This window comes from Bombina bombina, chromosome 2, assembly GCF_027579735.1.
Source record: "Bombina bombina isolate aBomBom1 chromosome 2, aBomBom1.pri, whole genome shotgun sequence".
Classification (NCBI taxonomy): domain Eukaryota; kingdom Metazoa; phylum Chordata; class Amphibia; order Anura; family Bombinatoridae; genus Bombina; species Bombina bombina.
The window spans coordinates 1,231,321,352-1,231,341,303 of record NC_069500.1 but is presented as its reverse complement, the minus strand read 5'-3'; the positions used below and the strand labels follow the sequence as shown (position 1 = coordinate 1,231,341,303).

General features: G+C 39.6%; 1 protein-coding gene across 1 annotated transcript in view; it reads left to right on the top strand.

The window, feature by feature from the left end:
• Positions 1-19,952, top strand: part of ATP10D (ATPase phospholipid transporting 10D (putative)) — a 452,340-nt gene that overhangs the window by 165,960 nt on the left and 266,428 nt on the right. The window contains exons 4-5 of the mRNA XM_053703992.1: positions 9,679-9,880; positions 18,530-18,615. Coding sequence (XP_053559967.1) covers positions 9,679-9,880; positions 18,530-18,615 — 288 coding nt within the window. The remainder of the gene's footprint in view (positions 1-9,678; positions 9,881-18,529; positions 18,616-19,952) is intronic.

The following is a 19,952-nucleotide window of genomic DNA, read 5'->3' as shown; positions in this document are numbered from 1 at the left end:
TATGGGCGGAGTCTCACTCCTGCCACCTGTCTGCTATCCACATCCCGGGAGTGGAAAATTGGGAAGCGGATTTTCTGAGTCGTCAGACATGGCATCCGGGGGAGTGGGAACTCCATCCGGAAATCTTTGCCCAAGTCACTCAGCTGTGGGGCATTCCAGACATGGATCTAATGGCCTCTCGTCAGAACTTCAAAGTTCCCTGCTACGGGTCCAGATCCAGGGATCCCAAGGCGGCTCTAGTGGATGCACTAGTAGCACCTTGGACCTTCAAACTAGCTTATGTGTTCCCGCCGTTTCCTCTCATCCCCAGGCTGGTAGCCAGGATCAATCAGGAGAGGGCGTCGGTGATCTTGATAGCTCCTGCGTGGCCACGCAGGACTTGGTATGCAGATCTGGTGAATATGTCATCGGCTCCACCTTGGAAGCTACCTTTGAGACGAGACCTTCTTGTTCAGGGTCCGTTCGAACATCCGAATCTGGTTTCACTCCAGCTGACTGCTTGGAGATTGAACGCTTGATTTTATCGAAGCGAGGTTTCTCAGATTCTGTTATAGATACTCTTGTTCAGGCCAGAAAGCCTGTAACTAGAAAGATTTACCAAAAAATATATCTGTTGGTGTGAATCTAAAGGATTCCCTTGGGACAAGGTTAAGATTCCTAGGATTCTATCCTTCCTTCAAGAAGGATTGGAAAAAGGATTATCGGCAAGTTCCCTGAAGGGACAGATTTCTGCCTTGTCGGTGTTACTTCACAAAAAGCTGGCAGCTGTGCCAGATGTTCAAGCCTTTGTTCAGGCTCTGGTTAGAATCAAGCCTGTTTACAAACCTTTGACTCCTCCTTGGAGTCTCAATTTAGTTCTTTCAGTTCTTCAGGGGGTTCCGTTTGAACCCTTACATTCCGTTGATATTAAGTTATTATCTTGGAAAGTTTTGTTTTTAGTTGCAATTTCTTCTGCTAGAAGAGTTTCAGAATTATCTGCTCTGCAGTGTTCTCCTCCTTATCTGGTGTTCCATGCAGATAAGGTGGTTTTACGTACTAAACCTGGTTTTCTTCCAAAAGTTGTTTCTAACAAAAACATTAACCAGGAGATTATCGTACCTTCTCTGTGTCCGAAACCAGTTTCAAAGAAGGAACGTTTGTTGCACAATTTGGATGTTGTTCGCGCTCTAAAATTCTATTTAGATGCTACAAAGGATTTTAGACAAACATCTTCCTTGTTTGTTGTTTATTCAGGTAAAAGGAGAGGTCAAAAAGCAACTTCTACCTCTCTCTCTTTTTGGATTAAAAGCATCATCAGATTGGCTTACGAGACTGCCGGATGGCAGCCTCCCGAAAGAATCACAGCTCATTCCACTAGGGCTGTGGCTTCCACATGGGCCTTCAAGAACGAGGCTTCTGTTGATCAGATATGTAGGGCAGCGACTTGGTCTTCACTGCACACTTTTACCAAATTTTACAAGTTTGATACTTTTGCTTCTTCTGAGGCTATTTTTGGGAGAAAGGTTTTGCAAGCCGTGGTGCCTTCCATTTAGGTGACCTGATTTGCTCCCTCCCTTCATCCGTGTCCTAAAGCTTTGGTATTGGTTCCCACAAGTAAGGATGACGCCGTGGACCGGACACACCTATGTTGGAGAAAACAGAATTTATGTTTACCTGATAAATTTCTTTCTCCAACGGTGTGTCCGGTCCACGGCCCGCCCTGGTTTTTTAATCAGGTCTGATAATTTATTTTCTTTAACTACAGTCACCACGGTACCATATGGTTTCTCCTATGCAAATATTCCTCCTTAACGTCGGTCGAATGACTGGGGTAGGCGGAGCCTAGGAGGGATCATGTGACCAGCTTTGCTGGGCTCTTTGCCATTTCCTGTTGGGGAAGAGAATATCCCACAAGTAAGGATGACGCCGTGGACCGGACACACCGTTGGAGAAAGAAATTTATCAGGTAAACATAAATTCTGTTATTTAGTACAACTGAGCCGTCCACCTCTGAGGGTTCTCCGTCCCGCGAGGTGCGTTCCCTACATTCATCCCCAATTGCACATGCAGCTCCTCAGCGCACTACTAATACTCCCACGGGAGGGGCCCTTTGGTCGCCAGATTTCGCTGATCAGTTACAAACGGCGGTCTCTGCGGCCTTCAATGCCTTACCATGCCCTGCTATTTGCAAGCGAAAGGTGAAACATAGCTATCCGACCCAGGGGTCATCTTCTTCGTTGGATGTCTCTGACAGATTATCCGCTGATAAAGACGACTCCGACTCTTCGGAGGACACTCGTTCTGTGTCGAAATCGGCGTCATCTAGGCCTCCGGCTGCAGAGGAACCAGACTTTAAATTTAAGATGGAGTATTTGCGCTTTCTACTGAAAGAGGTGCTTGCTACGTTAGAGGTTCCGGAACTGAAACTACCGGAGGAACCTTCGATCCCTAAGCTAGATAACACGAGGACAGGGTGGTGCCTCAGACTTTCCTGGTCCCCGTTAAGATGGCTAATATTATTAAGAACGAATGGGAGAAACTTGGCTCGTCCTTTTCTCCCTCTACTTCTTTTAAAAAACTGTTCCCCATCCCGGACTCTCAGCTTGAGCTGTGGGGGGCTGTCCCTAAAGTGGATGGTGCTATCTCCATGCTCGCTAAGCGCACAACTATCCTGCTCGAGGATAGCTCGTTGTTCAAGGATCCCATGGATAAAAAATTAGAATCCATGTTGAGAAAGATGTTTCAGCTCACAGGCTTTGTGTTTCAACCGGCAGCGACGGTCGCTGCGGTGGCTGCAGCTGCTACCTACTGGTAGCTGTGGTCGAAGTAGAGACTCCCCTCGAAGAGATACAGGAAAGAATTAAGGCCTTAAGGGTACCTAATTCTTTTATCTGTGATGCAAATATGCAGATTATTCGCCTGAATGCCAAGACATCATCAGGTTTTTCAGTTCTAGCCCGTAGGGCTCTGAGGTTAAAGTCGTGATCTGCTGACATGACTTCAAAGTCTAGATTTCAGGTGAAAGTTGTTTTTGATCCAGGCCTGGGCTCTATTGTATCCATGGTCCCGAGAGGCAAGGGGGCTTTCCTACCGCAGGATTAGAAGAATAAGTCTAAGGGGTCTACTTTTCGTCCCTTTCATTTGGACAAGTCCCAATGCCAGCAGCCTACCGCGAAAACTGAGCAGTCCAAGGGATCTTGGAAACAAGCTCAATCTTGGAACAAAGCCAAGCAGAACAAGAAGCCCGCCGAGACAAAATAAGCATCAAGGGGTGGCCCCCGATCGGTCTCTGGATCGCGTAGAGGGCAGACTATCTCTTTTCAAGGAGGCTTGGGTGAGAGACGTTCAGGATCCTTGGGTTTTGGGAGTCATCACCCAGGGTTACAGGATAGGGTTCAAGACTCATCTGCCCTGGGGCAGATTCCTTCTGTCAAACCTATCATCAAGACCAGAGAAGAGAGAAACCTTTCTAGGGTGTGTGAGGGATCTTCCCTCTCTCAGAGTAATCATACCGGTACCTCTAGCATAAAGAGGCCTGAGGTAATATTCAAACCTTTTTGTGGTCCCAAAGAAGGAGGGCACGTTTCACCCGATTCTAGACCTAAAGTGCCTAAACAGGTTTCTGTCTGTTTCATCGTTCAAGATGGAGACCATCAGGTCCTTTCTGCCCCTAGTTCATGAGGGACAGTTCATGACTACAATAGATTTGAAGAATGCTTACCTTCATGTGCCAATCCACAAGGTTCCGTTCGGTCTGGCGATTGCCCCAAGAGTATTTACAAAGGTTCTAGGAGCGCTGCTCACGGTGGCGTGAGCCAGAGGTATTGCTGTTGCACCTTATCTGGACTATATCCTGGTCCAGGCTCCGCAGGGCCCTTCTTCTTCTCCTTGAATCTCATGGATGGAAGATAAATGTAGCAAAGAGTTCCCTGGTTCCCAGCAACAGAGTGGAATTCCTGTTCACGATAATAGATTCCATATCCATGAAGATATTCCTTACAGATCAGAGACGTTGCAAGATTGCGTCTAGCTGTCTTGCCCTTCAGACCTCCTCAAGGCCATCTGTGGCCCGATGCATGGAGGTAATTGGGCTCATGGTATCCAGCATAGATGTCATTCCATACACCAGGTTCCATCTCAAACCTCTTCAGCTGTGCCTGTTGAGACAATGGAAAGATCGCCCTGAACAACCAAACAAGGGAATCCCTCTCTTGGTGGATCCGCCTGGGACAACTGTCCTAGTGGACATCCTTCTTGAGACCATCCTGGGAGATTGTGACCATGGATGCAAGTCTTATCAGGATGGGGTGCTGTTTGGGGTGCCAGAAGGGCACAGGGCAGGTGGACTCGAGAGAAGTCGCTTCTCCCAAATCAATATTCTGGAACTTCAAGCGATCTTCAACGCTCTGAGGGCTTGCCCCCCCTGGGGTTGTCACGTTTCACCAGATTCCAGTAGGACAACATTACCTTGGTGGCTTCTACATCAATCATCATGGGGGAACGAGAATCTCCCTAGCCATGAGGGAAGTATCTCGGATTCTGGAATGGGCAGAGACCCACAACTGCTCGCTCTCAGTGATCCATATTCTGGGTGTGGACAACTGGTAAGCGGATTTTCTCAGTAGACAATAGTTTCATCTGGGGAATGGTCTCTCCATCCCGAGGTGTTTTCGGAGATCTGCATCAGATGGGGTACACCGGAGATAGATCTCATGGCGTCCATACTCAACACAAGCTACCCAGATACGGGTCGCGGTCCAGGGATCCCCAGGAAGAGCTGATAGATGCTTTAGCGATGCCTTGGAAGTTCAACCTAGTCTATGTATTTCCACCGTTACCTCTTCTTCCTCGAGTAGTGGCTCGCATCAAGCAGGAGCATAAGTTTAGAGTATCCAGGATCCTGTCTTTCCTCCAGGATGGGTTGGAGAAGGGTCTTGCTGCTAGTTCTTTAAAGGGGCAGATTTCAGCTTTATCAGTTCTGTTACACAGGAAGCTTCTGGAGCTTCCTGATATTCAGTCCTTTGTTCAGGCTCTGTTTAGGATCAGGCCTGTCTTTAGAAATTCCGCTCCTTCTTTGAGCTTAAACTTGATGCTTAAAGGGACACTGACCCCAAATTTTTTATTTCATGATTCAGATAGAGAAGTCAATTTTAAGCAACTTTCTAATTTACTCCTATTAGCAATTTTTTTCTTCCCCTTGCTATCTTTATTTGAAAAAGAAAACATCTAAGCTAAGGAGGCAGATACTTTTTGGTTCAACACCCTGGATAGCACTTGTTTATTGGTGGGTGAATTTATCCACTAATCAGCAAGAACACCCCAGGTTGTTCACCAAAAATGGGCCGACATCTAAACTTACATTCTTGCTTTTCAAATAAAGATACCAAGAGAATGAAGAAAATTTGATAATAGGAGTAAATTAGAAAGTTGCTTACAATTGCATGCTCTATCTGAATCACTAATGACAAAATTTGGGTACAGTGTCCCTTTAAGGTTTTTCAGAGGGTCCCGTTTGAGCCTATGCATTCTCTTGACATGAAAATTCTTTCATGGAAGGTTCTATTTCTACTGGCTATTGCATTGGCGTGCAGAGTCTCTGAGTTGGCGGCCTTGCAGTGTGAGCCTCCTTACCTGTTTTTTCCAGCCGATAAGGCTGTTCTTTGCACTAGGTTGGGATTTCTTCCCAATGTTTTGTCGAATAGTAACATCAATCAGGCGATAGTAGTTCCTTCCTTGTGTCCTAACCCTTCTTCTTCAAAGGAAATATTACCTCATAATTTGGATGTAGTTCGCGCATTGAAGTTCTATCTTCAGGCCACGAAAGGATTCAGTCAGACTTCGTCTTTTTTGTTGTGTATTCGGGGAAGCGTAAGGGTCAGAGGGCCTCTTCCACTTCCCTATCTTTTTGGTTGAGGAGTTTGATTCACTTGGCCTATGAGACAGCGGGACATAAGCCTCCTCAGAGGATTACGGCTCATTCATCTAGGGCTGTGGCCTCTTCTTGGACCTTTAAGAATGAGGCCTCTATGGAGCAGATTTGTAAAGAGACTACTTGGTCATCCTTACATACTTTTACAAAATTTTACAAATTTAATGTTTTTTTTCCTTCGGTGCAAGCAGCTTTTGGGAGACAGGTTCTGCAGGCTGTGGTGCCCTCAGAATAGGGTTTGCCTTCTTTTGCCCTCCCGTTTTTTTTCATTCTGTGTCCTCTAGAGGTTGGGTATTTGTTTCCCACAAGTAATGAATGAAGCCGTGAACTCTCCTACCATTAAAATGTAAAACATAAATTATGCTTACCTGATAATTTCATTTCCATCTGTGGGAGGAGAGTCCACGGCTCCCGCCCGTTTCTCCGGTGGACGGACCTAAATTTAGTTTTGTTCTTCTGGCACCATTTATACCCTGATATTTCTCCTACTGTTCCTGTTCCCTCGGCAGAATGACTGGGGGATGAGGGGAGTGGGGGAGGTATTTAAGCCTTTGGCTGGGGTGTCTTTGCCTCCTCCTGGTGGCCAGGTTCCTAATTCCCACAAGTAATGAATGAAGCCGTGGACTCTCCTCCCACAGATGTAAATGAAATTATCTGGTGAGCATAATTTATGTTTTTAAAAGATAATTAATTGTAAATTCACATTTTCATTTTTCTGTTTTGCTTGAGTTGAGATATATATAATCAGTATCCCACAAAAGTGAGTACACCCCTCACATTTTTTAAAATATTTTATTACATCTTTTCATGTGACAACACTGGAGAAATTACACTTTGCTACAATGTTTCATTTCAGTCACTTTGCCAAAACATTGCAGCTATCTTGTATATTACTTCAGAATTTTTCAGACCAAGCTTAAAAATAGGATCACAAAGGTATGTGCTATCATTGCACTGGGTCTAGTTAGAAGATCCCTGCCATAGAGTATAGGTCCGGGTCATTCAATGGCAGCCAATGGGTTTCTGTGTGATCAGGATCTCTTGGTCATCAAAATGTTTAAAATAATGCACAATAAAAAAATCCTTGTTTGGCTTCTATAGTAAACTAAAAACTAAATTCTCAATTGGTTATAACGTTGTATAATACTTTAAGATTCTGTACAGTTGAATGCATTTTTTATTTAAAAATGTATGTTTAACAGTTATTTAAAAAAAAAATCCTGATTAAAATCACATTCGCGATATTTCATGGCCAGAATCGTGATACTATTTTTTCCCCATATCGCACAGCCCTAGTATGTATATATGTATGTACGTATGTAATGTAAAAACAACAACAAAAGTATCACAATACTGCTGTGTGTGTGTTATTCTACAAAATTGTCAACTTAAAATATAAATTGTGTAAAATAAATATGTTGTATAATATAATGGTAATTGTAAATGACCTTTTTTAAAAGTGACAAGCATAAAACCTCGGATATGAGCGCCTCGGCCACTTCATATGGCGTACATATGCATGCTCCCATGATTTGCATGTGTGCCTCTAAATTAACATAATAATTGAAATATGCGTAATTCCAAATGACAATTTTGAATTAAAGAATATTTGTAATATAATAAAATTAACAAAAATGCCTAAAACAAACGTTAATATTTCCAGGGCATATTTATATATGCTACTTGTGTCCAGTGCAACTTCATTCAAACACCACAACTTCTCAGAGAGCCAGCACTCTGTGTGTCTCACACCAGCACTGACTTCTTTTGTATCTTACTAACAACTAGATATATGAACTTCATGCTAATGATTGTCGAAGAAGGCATGCGCAAGCCTCATTCGGCTCTTTTTGGAGCCAGATTTACTCTTGTGAAAGTGCAGCACATTAAGATCTGTGCAAATCCAAATCTCAGTATGTTGCACTTTTGCAAGATTTAATCTGACTCTGAAAAGAGCCAAATGCATCTTGCGGCTGCTTACTTTCGCATTCATTAGCCCCCAAAGTGCACAAATGCATATATCTACTAACAGCCACAATAACGTAGCAGGCATAGTGTTTAAATGTTTGTGCAAATGTACACCATATTTACATATGCCCTTTAAATAGTAATAATGTTTTCTTTGATTTGTAAAGTATTGGGATAGGAAGCTAAGCAATGTTTATAGGGACAGTCTAGTCAACATTGTTACATGCCCTATCTGAATCATAGGAGTAACAACTTTTCAGTTTTATTTTTATCAAATTTGCTTTGTTCCCTTGGTATTCTTAGTTGAAAGCTAAACAAAGGTAGGCTCATATGCTAATTTCTAAGCACTTTAAAGGGACATGAAACCCAAAATTTTTCTTTTATGGTTCAGATAGAAAATAGAATTTTAAACAACTTTCCAATTTACTTCTATTTAATTTGCTTCCTTCTCTTGTTATCCCTTGCTGAAAGGTTTATCTAGGCAAGCTCAGGAGCAGCAGAGAACCTAGGTTCTAGCTGCTGATTGGTAGCTGCATATATATAGATTGGGATTGGCTCATCCATGAGGTCAGTTAGAAACCATTACTGCCTTGCTACTACTTCACCAAATAATACCAAGAGAATGAGACAAATTAGATAATAGAAGTAAATTAGAAAGTTGTTTAAAATTGTACTCTCTATCTGAATCATGAAAGAAAAAAATTGGGTTTCATGTCCCTTTAAGGCCTCCTCTTATCTGAATGCATTTGACAGTTTTTCACAGCTAGATGGCATTAGTTCATGTGTGCCATATAAATAACATTGTGCTCGTTCCCATGGAGTTAGTTATGAAAGGGCTAAAATGTAAGTGTCAAAAGAACTGAGATAAGGGACAGTCTACAGAGGCTTAGTTACAAGGTAATCACAGAGGTAAAAAGTATATTAATATAACAGTGCTGGTTATGCAAAACTGGGGAATGGGTAATAAAGGGATTATCTACCTTTTTAAAAATTAACATTGTGGAGTAGAGTAGACTGTCCCTTTAATTTCAAAATCACCATGAAATAACAGCATGAAGTAATTTTCTTAAACAATGGCATCAACAAAAGTTTGTTTTGCCTTTGAATTTCCCTTAGTAAAATCTCCCTAGACTGCTCTTCAGGCAGTTGTAAAATGTTGACATCAAAATGTTTACAATGGTAGCTCTGATCCAACGTTCAAACTATATGGCTGTTGTGTAGTCAGTCTGTTGTAATAAAACCTGTTGTCGACTTACATAACTGTATAATGCGTATGAACAAAATAATATGAAGTGCCTTTCCTATAAGCCTATGTATAGATCTAGTAATCTACATTACAATTTATAACTTATTCTAAGGGTGTCTGCTGTACTTGAAGAAAGAGAGCTACGCTTTACTGACCAGGATCACATTGTTTTTTGTTTAGCTGTACTCATTTTTAATTCTAAGTAGAATTGCCAGGTATTTTGGGCTGGGCTATTGTTTTTCAGGGGGGTGTAAATTTGTACAATTGGACTGAAAGTGTCTTGTGTGCTAAAAATGCCACTAAAACCTTATTATCAAAGTAATCAATTAAATTTGCTCCCTGTGAGGGTTTCCATGATATATTATAAGAAATATAATTACCATTTATTGATTGGAAAATTCTGTTAGTACAGCATATGTGAAGATAATCATTATTTGTTGTACTGAAGACATTGGAGGTATCTGCTCTCCTTTGTCTTTTTAAGATAAACCTGGAGCATATATAAATGAAGCTTTATTTTATTTTTAATACACTGTTGATTTTACTTGTGTTTTAGGAAAGAGAAGAAATATATTGAGAGCTGCTGGAAAGATGTAAATGTGGGGAATTTAATTCGGCTTCGGTGTGATGAAATCATTCCTGCTGATATGGTGCTGCTACATTCCTCAGACCCTGATGGAATTTGTCACATTGAAACATCCAGTCTAGACGGAGAAACAAATTTAAAGCAAAGACAGGTTGTGAAAGGTTATGCCATGGTACGGTCTGACTGACTTCCTGCAAAGTTCTTTTTCCTTTTTATACTTCCCCTTGCTTTTCCCCTGCTGCTTGTAGTCTTTATATGTTCTTGTTGTTTTATATCCATATTTACAAGGTTATACGTTCTTTCTATCCTACTCTGCCCCTGAATGTTTTCATCTTGTACGGACTTTCAGCTCTTAAAGGGACAGTTAACATAACTTTTTCTCCCCTGTAATTTGTTTCCAGTGGTCCTGCTGGAATTTTTTAAATTGTTTGCAAATAAATCCTTTAACTTTTTATATTGGTATTGGCATTTGATATAATCGATTTTGCCTTTGGTATCCCTGCCTATACTGAAAGTTTATATACTTTAGTATAGGCTGTAGAAAATCTGTGTAAACATAGACAACACAAGAAATTACATTCCCAGTGAGAGATAGGAGAGTTGCCCAATACAATGTTAATTTTCAATTCCTCTATTGTTGAACTTTGGTATTCAGACAGAGATAATATAAAGTAGCATGTGTGTGTACAGAAAGTGATAATATAATCAGATCTGATTTCCCTGCAAGCTCAATTTAATGGGCTGTGGTTTCAAAGAACAAAAGCATGTATTTAATATACAAAAATAAACCTAAAGAATCAATATCTCATACATTTTATACCCTGCAGCTGGTATAACAAGTCATTGGAAACACATTAAGGAAAAAAGCAATTTTACAGTATATTGTCCCTTTAAAGGGACATAAAAGTGCAAAAATAAAATGCCCTACTATTTTAGAGCATATTATTATTGCACTATTGCTTGCTTATACCTGTGCATTCAACCCCTGCAAATTGATTAAACACATAGGGCCTGATGATCTTAAAGCTCTCTGGTCTGGCAATATTACCTAAGAAGTCTCATCGTTACTGCAAGGTTTCCCAAATGATTTTATAAAGGCAAATATTAGCTAAATAACTTTTTATCTCGGTATGCAGGTTCTGCATGTGAAGGTAAAACACCTACAGTACAAAATAATGCTTAAACAACAACAAAAAACATTGTGTGGGAATCTTTTAATCATTAGGACCATCGTTAAGTCCATTCCAGATCAGTATTAATAAACTCTTTGGAACTATCTGAACACATCTGGTGAGCCAGTGACAAGAGACAGATATGTGTAGCCACCAATAACCAGCTAGCTTTCTGTAGTGCATTGCTGCTGAGCATATGTGCATATGCTTTTCTACAAAGGATACATGAGAACAGTAAACGAGATTGGTAGAGAGTTTAAATGTGTCGTACAATGAAATGCTTTATCCGATTTAAAGATTCATTTTGACTTAAATGTCCCTATAGCTAGATTTTTTTCTTCTATCGCCTACCTTGTTTATATCACCATAAATAATGCCAAGGGTTTTACTATTTTCTAAAACAGTTTGTAATCACGACATAACATAAAGCAGTGCTGTATAGACTTTGCTGAACTGATTACTGTTATGTAGAATTTAGCTTAAAGGGACATGAAAACCAAAATTGTTTCATGATTTCGGTAGAACATACAATTTTAAACAACTTTCCAGTTTACTTCTATTATCAAATTTGCTTCATTCTCTTGGTATCATTTGTTGAAGGAGCAGCCATTCTCTCTTGGTTGCTAACTGAACACATGGAGTGAGCCAGTGACAAAAGCTGACAAGGCATGCTTATGTTTGTATATTCCAGCATTTAATTATCTTCAGATTAAATATATTGTACTGAAAATATCTGCAAAAGTAAGGAAAAAAGAGCCATTCAAAATAATAGCTACCATTTTGTCTGTTGAAAGGATTACAAGTTCGTAACCACATGACATTAACTAGTCCTATAGTGAAAGGATTACAAGTTCGTAACCACATGACATTAACCAGTCCTATAGTGAAAGGATTACAAGTTCGTAACCACATGACATTAACCAGTCCTATAGTGAAAGGATTACAAGTTCGTAACCACATGACATTAACTAGTCCTATAGTGAAAGGATTACAAGTTCGTAACCACATGACATTAACCAGTCCTATAGTGAAAGGATTACAAGTTCGTAACCACATGACATTAACCAGTCCTATAGTGAAAGGATTACAAGTTCGTAACCACATGACATTAACTAGTCCTATAGTGAAAGGATTACAAGTTCGTAACCACATGACATTAACTAGTCCTATAGTGAAAGGATTACAAGTTCGTAACCACATGACATTAACCAGTCCTATAGTGAAAGGATTACAAGTTCGTAACCACATGACATTAACTAGTCCTATAGTGAAAGGATTACAAGTTCGTAACCACATGACATTAACTAGTCCTATAGTGAAAGGATTATAGTAATTCTAATTGGCTGTGTTGCCTGCCACCTACTTTAGTAAAAAAGTGCTGCAGAGCAACTGGCTAGAAGCATCATACATATAGTTTACCTAATTCTATTTGATTGTTGATGGTTTTGTCTCATATAAACTGGTTTCTCTGATTAAATACACTTTTAATATCAATAGATTTTATAAGTGGATTAGTGTAAACTTAGATGGCATTTAATGAAAAATGAATATAGGAAAAGTATAGCATGATTTAATGGTGCAAGCATTTTTATGTTTAGTCTTTATTTTTTCCCCCTATGCTAAGAGAACATGAATACAATTTCAATATAAGTTAAGTCAACATAATTTCTGGGAAGTTTTAGATATATCTATTATTTTATAGTTAGATATTATTATAAATGGAATGATAAAAAGCCTTTTATTTATTTTTTATTATTATTTAGTCTTCATATTTGTATATTTCTTTCATGTAATTAGCAAGAGTCCATGAGCTAGTGACGTATGGGATATACATTCCTACCAGGAGGGGCAAAGTTTCCCAAACCTTAAAATGCCTATAAATACACCCCTCACCACACCCACAATTCAGTTTTACAAACTTTGCCTCCGATGGAGGTGGTGAAGTAAGTTTGTGCTAGATTCTACGTTGATATGCGCTCCGCAGCAAGTTGGAGCCCGGTTTTCCTCTCAGCGTGCAGTGAATGTCAGAGGGATGTGAGGAGAGTATTGCCTATTTGAATGCAGTGATCTCCTTCTAAGGGGTCTATTTCATAGGTTCTCTGTTATCGGTCGTAGAGATTCATCTCTTACCTCCCTTTTCAGATCGACGATATACTCTTATATATACCATTACCTCTGCTGATTCTCGTTTCAGTACTGGTTTGGCTATCTGCTATATGTAGATGAGTGTCCTGGGGTAAGTAAGTCTTATTTTCTGTGACACTCCTAGCTATGGTTGGGCACTTTGTTTATAAAGTTCTAAATATATGTATTCAAACATTTATTTGCCTTGACTCAGAATGTTCAACTTTCCTTATTTTCAGACAGTCAGTTTCATATTTGGGATAATGCATTTTAATTTAACATATTTTACCTTAAAATTTGACTTTTTCCCTGTGGGCTGTTAGGCTCGCGGGGGCTGAAAATGCTTCATTTTATTGCGTCATTCTTGGCGCGGACTTTTTTGGCGCAAAAATTCTATTTCCGTTTCCGGCGTCATACGTGTCGCCGGAAGTTGCGTCATTCTTTGACGTTATTTTGCGCCAAAAATGTCGGCGTTCCGGATGTGGCGTCATTTTTGGCGCCAAAAGCATTTAGGCGCCAAATAATGTGGGCGTCTTTTTTGGCGCTAAAAAATATGGGCGTCATTTTTGTCTCCACATTATTTAAGTCTCATTATTTATTGCTTCTGGTTGCTAGAAGCTTGTTCACTGGCATTTTTTTCCCATTCCTGAAACTGTCATTTAAGGAATTTGATCAATTTTGCTTTATATGTTGTTTTTTTCTTTTACATATTGCAAGATGTTCCACGTTGCAACTGAGTCAGAAGTTACTACAGGAAAATCACTGCACAGTGCTGGAGCTACCAAGCTAAGTCTGCTATAAACTTTTGGTATCTGTTTCTCCAGCTGTTATTTGTATTGCATGTCATGTCAAACTTATTAATGCAGATAAAATTTCCTTTAGTACTGTTACATTACCTGTTGCTGTTCCGTCAACATCTAATTTTCAGAGTGTTCCTGATAACATAAGAGATTTTATTTATTTTAAATCCATTAAGAAGGCTATGTCTGTTATTTCTCCTTCTAGTATACATAAAAGTCTTTTAAAACTTCTCTTTTTTTCAGATGAATTTTTAAAATGAACATCATCATTTTGATGCTGATAAATCTTTGTATTTGTTCAAGATGGAATTTATTCGTTCTTTACTTAAAGAAGTGTTATTTGCATTAGAAATAGAGGATTCTGGTCCTCTTGATACTAAATGTAAACGTTTAAATAAGGTAGTTATTCCAGAAGTGTTTTATCTCCCTGATGCTATTTCTGAAGTAATTTCCAGGGAATGGAATAATTTGGGTAATTTATTTACTCCTTCTAGACGTTTAAGCAAATTATATCCTGTGCCATCTGACAGATTAGAGTTTTTTGGGACAAAAATCCCTAAGGTTATGGGGCTGTCTCTACTCCTGCTAATGTACTACTATTCCTATGGCAGATAGTACTTCATTTAAGGATCCTTTAGATAGGAAAATTGAATCCTTTCTAAGAAAAGCTTACTTATGTTCAGGTAATCTTCTTAGACCTGCTATATTTTTAGCGGATGTTGCTGCAGCTTCAACTTTTTGGTTAGAAGCTTTAGCGCAACAAGTAACAGATCATAATTTTATAGCATTATTATTATTCTATAACATGCTAATAATTTTATTGGTGATACCATCTTTTGATATCATTAGAGTTGATGTCAGGTATATGTCTCTAGCTATTTTAGCTAGAAAAGCTTTATGGATTAAACTTGGAATGCTGACATGTCTTCTAAGTCAACTTTGCTTTCCCTTTCTTTCCAGGGTAAATAATCATTTCGTTCCTTTCCTCACAACAAGGAACAAAAGCCTGATCCTTCATCCTCGGGAGCGGTATCAGTTTGGAAACTATTTTCAGTTTGGAATATATCCGAGCTTTATAGAAACCTATAGCCAGCTCCTAAGTACCTATGAAGGTGCGGCCCTTATTCCAGCTCAGCTGGTATGGGGCAGATTACGTTTTCTTCAAAGAAATTTGGATCAATTCCGTTCTTAATCTCTGGTTTCAGAAACATTGTTTCAGAAAGGTACAGAATTGGCTTCAAGTTAAGGCCTCCTGCTAAGAGATTCTTTTCTTTCCCGTGTCCCAGTTAACACAGCAAGGCTCAGCATTTCTGAAATGTGTTTCAGATCTAGAGTTGGCTGGAGTATTTATGCCAGTTCCAGTTCTGGAACAGGGGCTGGGGTTTTATTTTATCTCTTCATTGTACCAAAGAAGGTCAATTCCTTCAGACCAGTTCTGGATCTATCATTATTGAATCGTTATGTTAGGATACCAACATTCAAGATGGTTACTGTAGGACTATCCTGCCTTTTGTTTAGCAAGGGCATTTTATGTCTACAATAGATTTACAGGATGTGTATCTGCATATTCCGATTCATCCAGATTACTTTTAGTGTCTGAGATTCTCTTTTTAGACAAGCATTACCAGTTTTGTGGCTCTACCGTTTGGCCTAGCCTCAGTTCCAAGAATTTTTTTCAAAGGTTCTCGGTGCCCTTCTTTCTGTAATCAGAGAATAGGGTTTTGGTATTTCCTTATTTGGACGATATCTTGGTACTTGCTCAGTCTTCTCATTTTCGTAGAATCTCATACGAATCGACTTGTGTTGTTTCTTCAAGTTCATGGTTGGAGGATCAATTTACCAATCAGTTCATTGATTCCTCAGACAAGGGTAACCTTTTTAGGTTTCTAGATAAATTCAGTGTCTATGACTCTGTCCTTGTCAGACAAGAGAAGTTTAACATTGATATCAGCTTGTCAAAACCTTCAGTCACAATCATTCCCTTTGGTAGCCTTATGCATGGAAATGTTGGGTCTTAGGACTGCCGCATCAGATGCGATCTCCTTTGCTCGTTTTCACATGCGACCTCTTCAGCTCTGTATGCTGAACCAATGGTGCAGGGATTACTCAAAGATATCTCAATTTATATCTTTAAACCGATTTTACGACACTCTCTGACATGGTGGACAGATCACCATCGTTTAGTTCAGGGGGCTTCTTTGTTCTTCCGACCTGGACTATAATCTCAATAGATGCTAGTTTTACAGGTTGGGGAGCTGTGTGGGGGTATCTGACGGCACAAGGGGTTTGGGAATCTCAGGAGGTGAGATTTCCGATCAATATTTTGGAACTCCGTGCAATTTTCAGAGCTCTTCAGTCTTGGCCTCTTCCGAAGAGAGAGTTGTTCATTTGTTTTCAGATAAGACAATGTCACAACTGTGGCATACATCATTCATCAAGGAGGGACTCACAGTCCTCTGGCTATGAAAGAAGTATCTCGAATTTTGGTTTGGGCGGAATCCAGCTCCTGTCTAATCTCTGCGGTTTATATCCCAGGTATGGACAATTGGAAAGCGGATTATCTCAGTCGCCAAACGTTGCATCCGGGCGAATGGTCTCTTCAACCAGAGGTATTTCTTCAGATTGTTCAAATGTGGGAACTTCCAGAAATAGATCTGATGGCTTCTCATCTAAACAAGAAACTTCCCAGGTATCTGTCCAGATCCCGGGATCCTCAGGCGGAGGCAGTGGATGCATTTTCACTTCCTTGGAAGTATCATCCTGCCTATATCTTTCCGCCTCTAGTTCTTCTTCCAAGAGTAATCTCCAAGATTCTGAAGGAATGCTCGTTTGTTCTGCTGGTAGCTCCGGCATGGCCTCACAGGTTTTGGTATGAGGATCTTGTCCGGATGGCCTCTTGCCAACCGTGGACTCTTCCGTTAAGACCAGACCTTTTGTCTCAAGGTCCTTTTTTCCATCAGGATCTGAAATCCTTAAATTTAAAGGTATGGAGATTGAACGCTTGATTCTTGGTCAAAGAGGTTTCTCTGACTCTGTGATTAATACTATGTTACAGGCTCGTAAATCTGTATCCAGAGAGATATATTATAGAGTCTGGAAGACTTATATTTCTTGGTGTCTTTCTCATCATTTTTCTTGGCATTCTTTTAGAATACCAAGAATATTACAATTTCTTCAGGATGGTTTAGATAAGGGTTTGTCCGCAAGTTCCTTGAAAGGTCAAATCTCTGCTCTTTCTGTTCTTTTTCACAGAAAGATTGCTATTCTTCCTGATATTCATTGTTTTGTACAAGCTTTGGTTCGTATAAAGCCTGTCATTAAGTCAATTTCTCCTCCTTGGAGTTTGAATTTGGTTCTGGGGGCTCTTTAAGCTCCTCCATTTGAACCTATGCATTCATTGGATATTAAATTACTTTCTTGGAAAGTTTTGTTCCTTTTGGCCATCTCTTCTGCCAGAAGAGTTTCTGAATTATCTGCTCTTTCTTGTGAGTCTCCTTTTCTGATTTTTCATCAGGATAAGGCGGTGTTGCGAACTTCTTTTGAATTTTTACCTAAGTTGTGAATTCCAACAACATTAGTAGAAACATTGTGGTTCCTTCATTATGTCCTAATCCTAAGAATTCTAAGGAGAAATCGTTGCATTCTTTGGATGTTATTAGAGCTTTGAAATATTATGTTGAAGCTATTAAGTCTTTCCGAAAGACTTCTGGTTTATTTGTTATCTTTTCCGGTTTTAGAAAGGCCAGAAAACTTCTGCCATTTCTTTGGCATCTTGGTTGAAATCTTTATCTCATCTTGCCTATTTTGAGTCGGGTAAGACTCCGCCTCATAGGATTACAGCTCATTCTACTAGGTCAGTTTCTACTTCCTGGGCGTTTAGGAATGAAGCTTCGGTTGATCAGATTTGCAAAGTGGCAACTTGGTTCTCTTTGCATACTTTTACCAAATTCTACCATTTTGTTGTATTTTCTTCTTCTGAAGCAGTTTTTGGTAGAAAAGTACTTCAGGCAGCGGTTTCAGTTTGAATCTTCTGCTTATGTTTTTCATTAAACTTTATTTTGGGTGTGGATTATTTTCAGCAGGAATTGGCTGTCTTTATTTTATCCCTCCCTCTCTAGTGACTCTTGTGTGGAAAGATCCACATCTTGGGTAGTCATTATCCCATACGTCACTAGCTCATGGACTCTTGCTAATTACATGAAAGAAAACATAATTTATGTAAGAACTTACCTGATAAATTCATTTCTTTCATATTAGCAAGAGTCCATGAGGCCCGCCCTTTTTTGTGGTGGTTATGATTTTTTTGTATAAAGCACAATTATTCCAATTCCTTATTTTATATGCTTTCGCACTTTTTTCTTATCACCCCACTTCTTGGCTATTCGTTAAACTGAATTGTGGGTGTGGTGAGGGGTGTATTTATAGGCATTTTAAGGTTTGGGAAACTTTGCCCCTCCTGGTAGGAATGTATATCCCATACGTCACTAGCTCATGGACTCTTGCTAATATGAAAGAAATGAATTTATCAGGTAAGTTCTTACATAAATTATGTTGTTTGTGTTTTAGAAGTGGAATTGATGTGTAATAATAAAATGTCATTGCACTATAAAATAATGCTTTCATGTTCCTTTTAAGTATGATTATTTTAACATGGTTATGTTATAAGTCTATCATCTCAGATCTCCAATGCGCATAATTGTTCTGTATATTTGATATTTTTTTAAGGACTATGAATTTGATCCTGAAGCTTTTTCTGGCAGAATACATTGTGAAAGCCCAAATAGTGACATTGGAAGATTCAAGGGTTTTCTGTAAGTATTATTATTAATAAAAAGAGGTACATTGCCCTTTGCTTACTTTGATGTATGTAGAAACCTCCAATTTCCTATATCCCTCCTCACTATCTTTCTAGCTAGGATTGGTTCCTTAGAAAAAATGTTTTTGCTTGCTTGAAATTTGATCTGTGTCAGTACAGCACGCTTGCTGCTTCAAGGATCCGGCCACCACTTCTTTAAAGGGACAGTTCACCCAAAAAATTTCTCGCCTTTAAGTTATTCCCAATGATCCTTTTAACCTGCTAGAGTGTATTAAATTGGTTACAAGTAGCTCCTTTACTCCTATTTCAGCATTTGAAATAGCTGATTTAGCCTGTGGTATGGCCACCTACACTGAACAAATTAATACTGGAGTATAGGCTATTGAATAGCCTAAGTATACACAGCCAGCAGAAGAGATTACACTCTCAGTGGGATGCAGGATAATTAAGTAATACAATGATCATTTCTCCAACATAGGTGTGTCCGGTCCACGGCGTCATCCTTACTTGTGGGATATTCTCCTCCCCAACAGGAAATGGCAAAGAGCCCAGCAAAGCTGGCCATATAGTCCCTCCTAGGCTCCGCCTACCCCAGTCATTCTCTTTGCCGTTGCACAGGCAACATCTCCACGGAGATGGCTTAGAGTTTTTTGGTGTTTAAATGTAGTTTTTGTTCTTCAATCAAGAGTTTGTTATTTTAAAATAGTGCTGGTATGTACTATTTACTCTGAAACAGAAAAGAGATGAAGATTTCTGTTTGTAAGAGGAAAATGATTTTAGCAACCGTTACTAAAATCGATAGCTGTTTCCACACAGGACTGTTGAGATGAAGTAACTTCAGTTGGGGGAAACAGTGGGCAGACTTTGCTGCTTGAGGTATGACACATTTCTAACAAGACTCGGTAATGCTGGAAGCTGTCATTTTCCCTATGGGAACCGGTAAGCCATTTTCTTAGTTTAAGTAAAAGAATAAAGGGCTTCATTAGGGCTTAAAAAACTGGTAGACATTTTTCTGGGCTAAAACGATTACTTTACTAAGTATATTTGGCAGATTATTACTTTTAATAGTTGTTAAATCTTGGGGATTGTTTTAATAAAAACGGCAGGCACTGTATTGGACACCTTTTTCACTGGGGGCCTTTTCTAGTCATAGACAGAGCCTCATTTTCGCGCCTCTAATGCGCAGTTGTTTTTGGAAAGCATGGCATGCAGATGCATGTGTGAGGAGCTAAGAACCACTGAAAAAGCTTATAGAAGGCATCATTTGGTATCGTATTCCCCTCTGGGCTCGGTTGGGTCTCAGCAAAGCAGATACCTGGGACTGTATAGGGG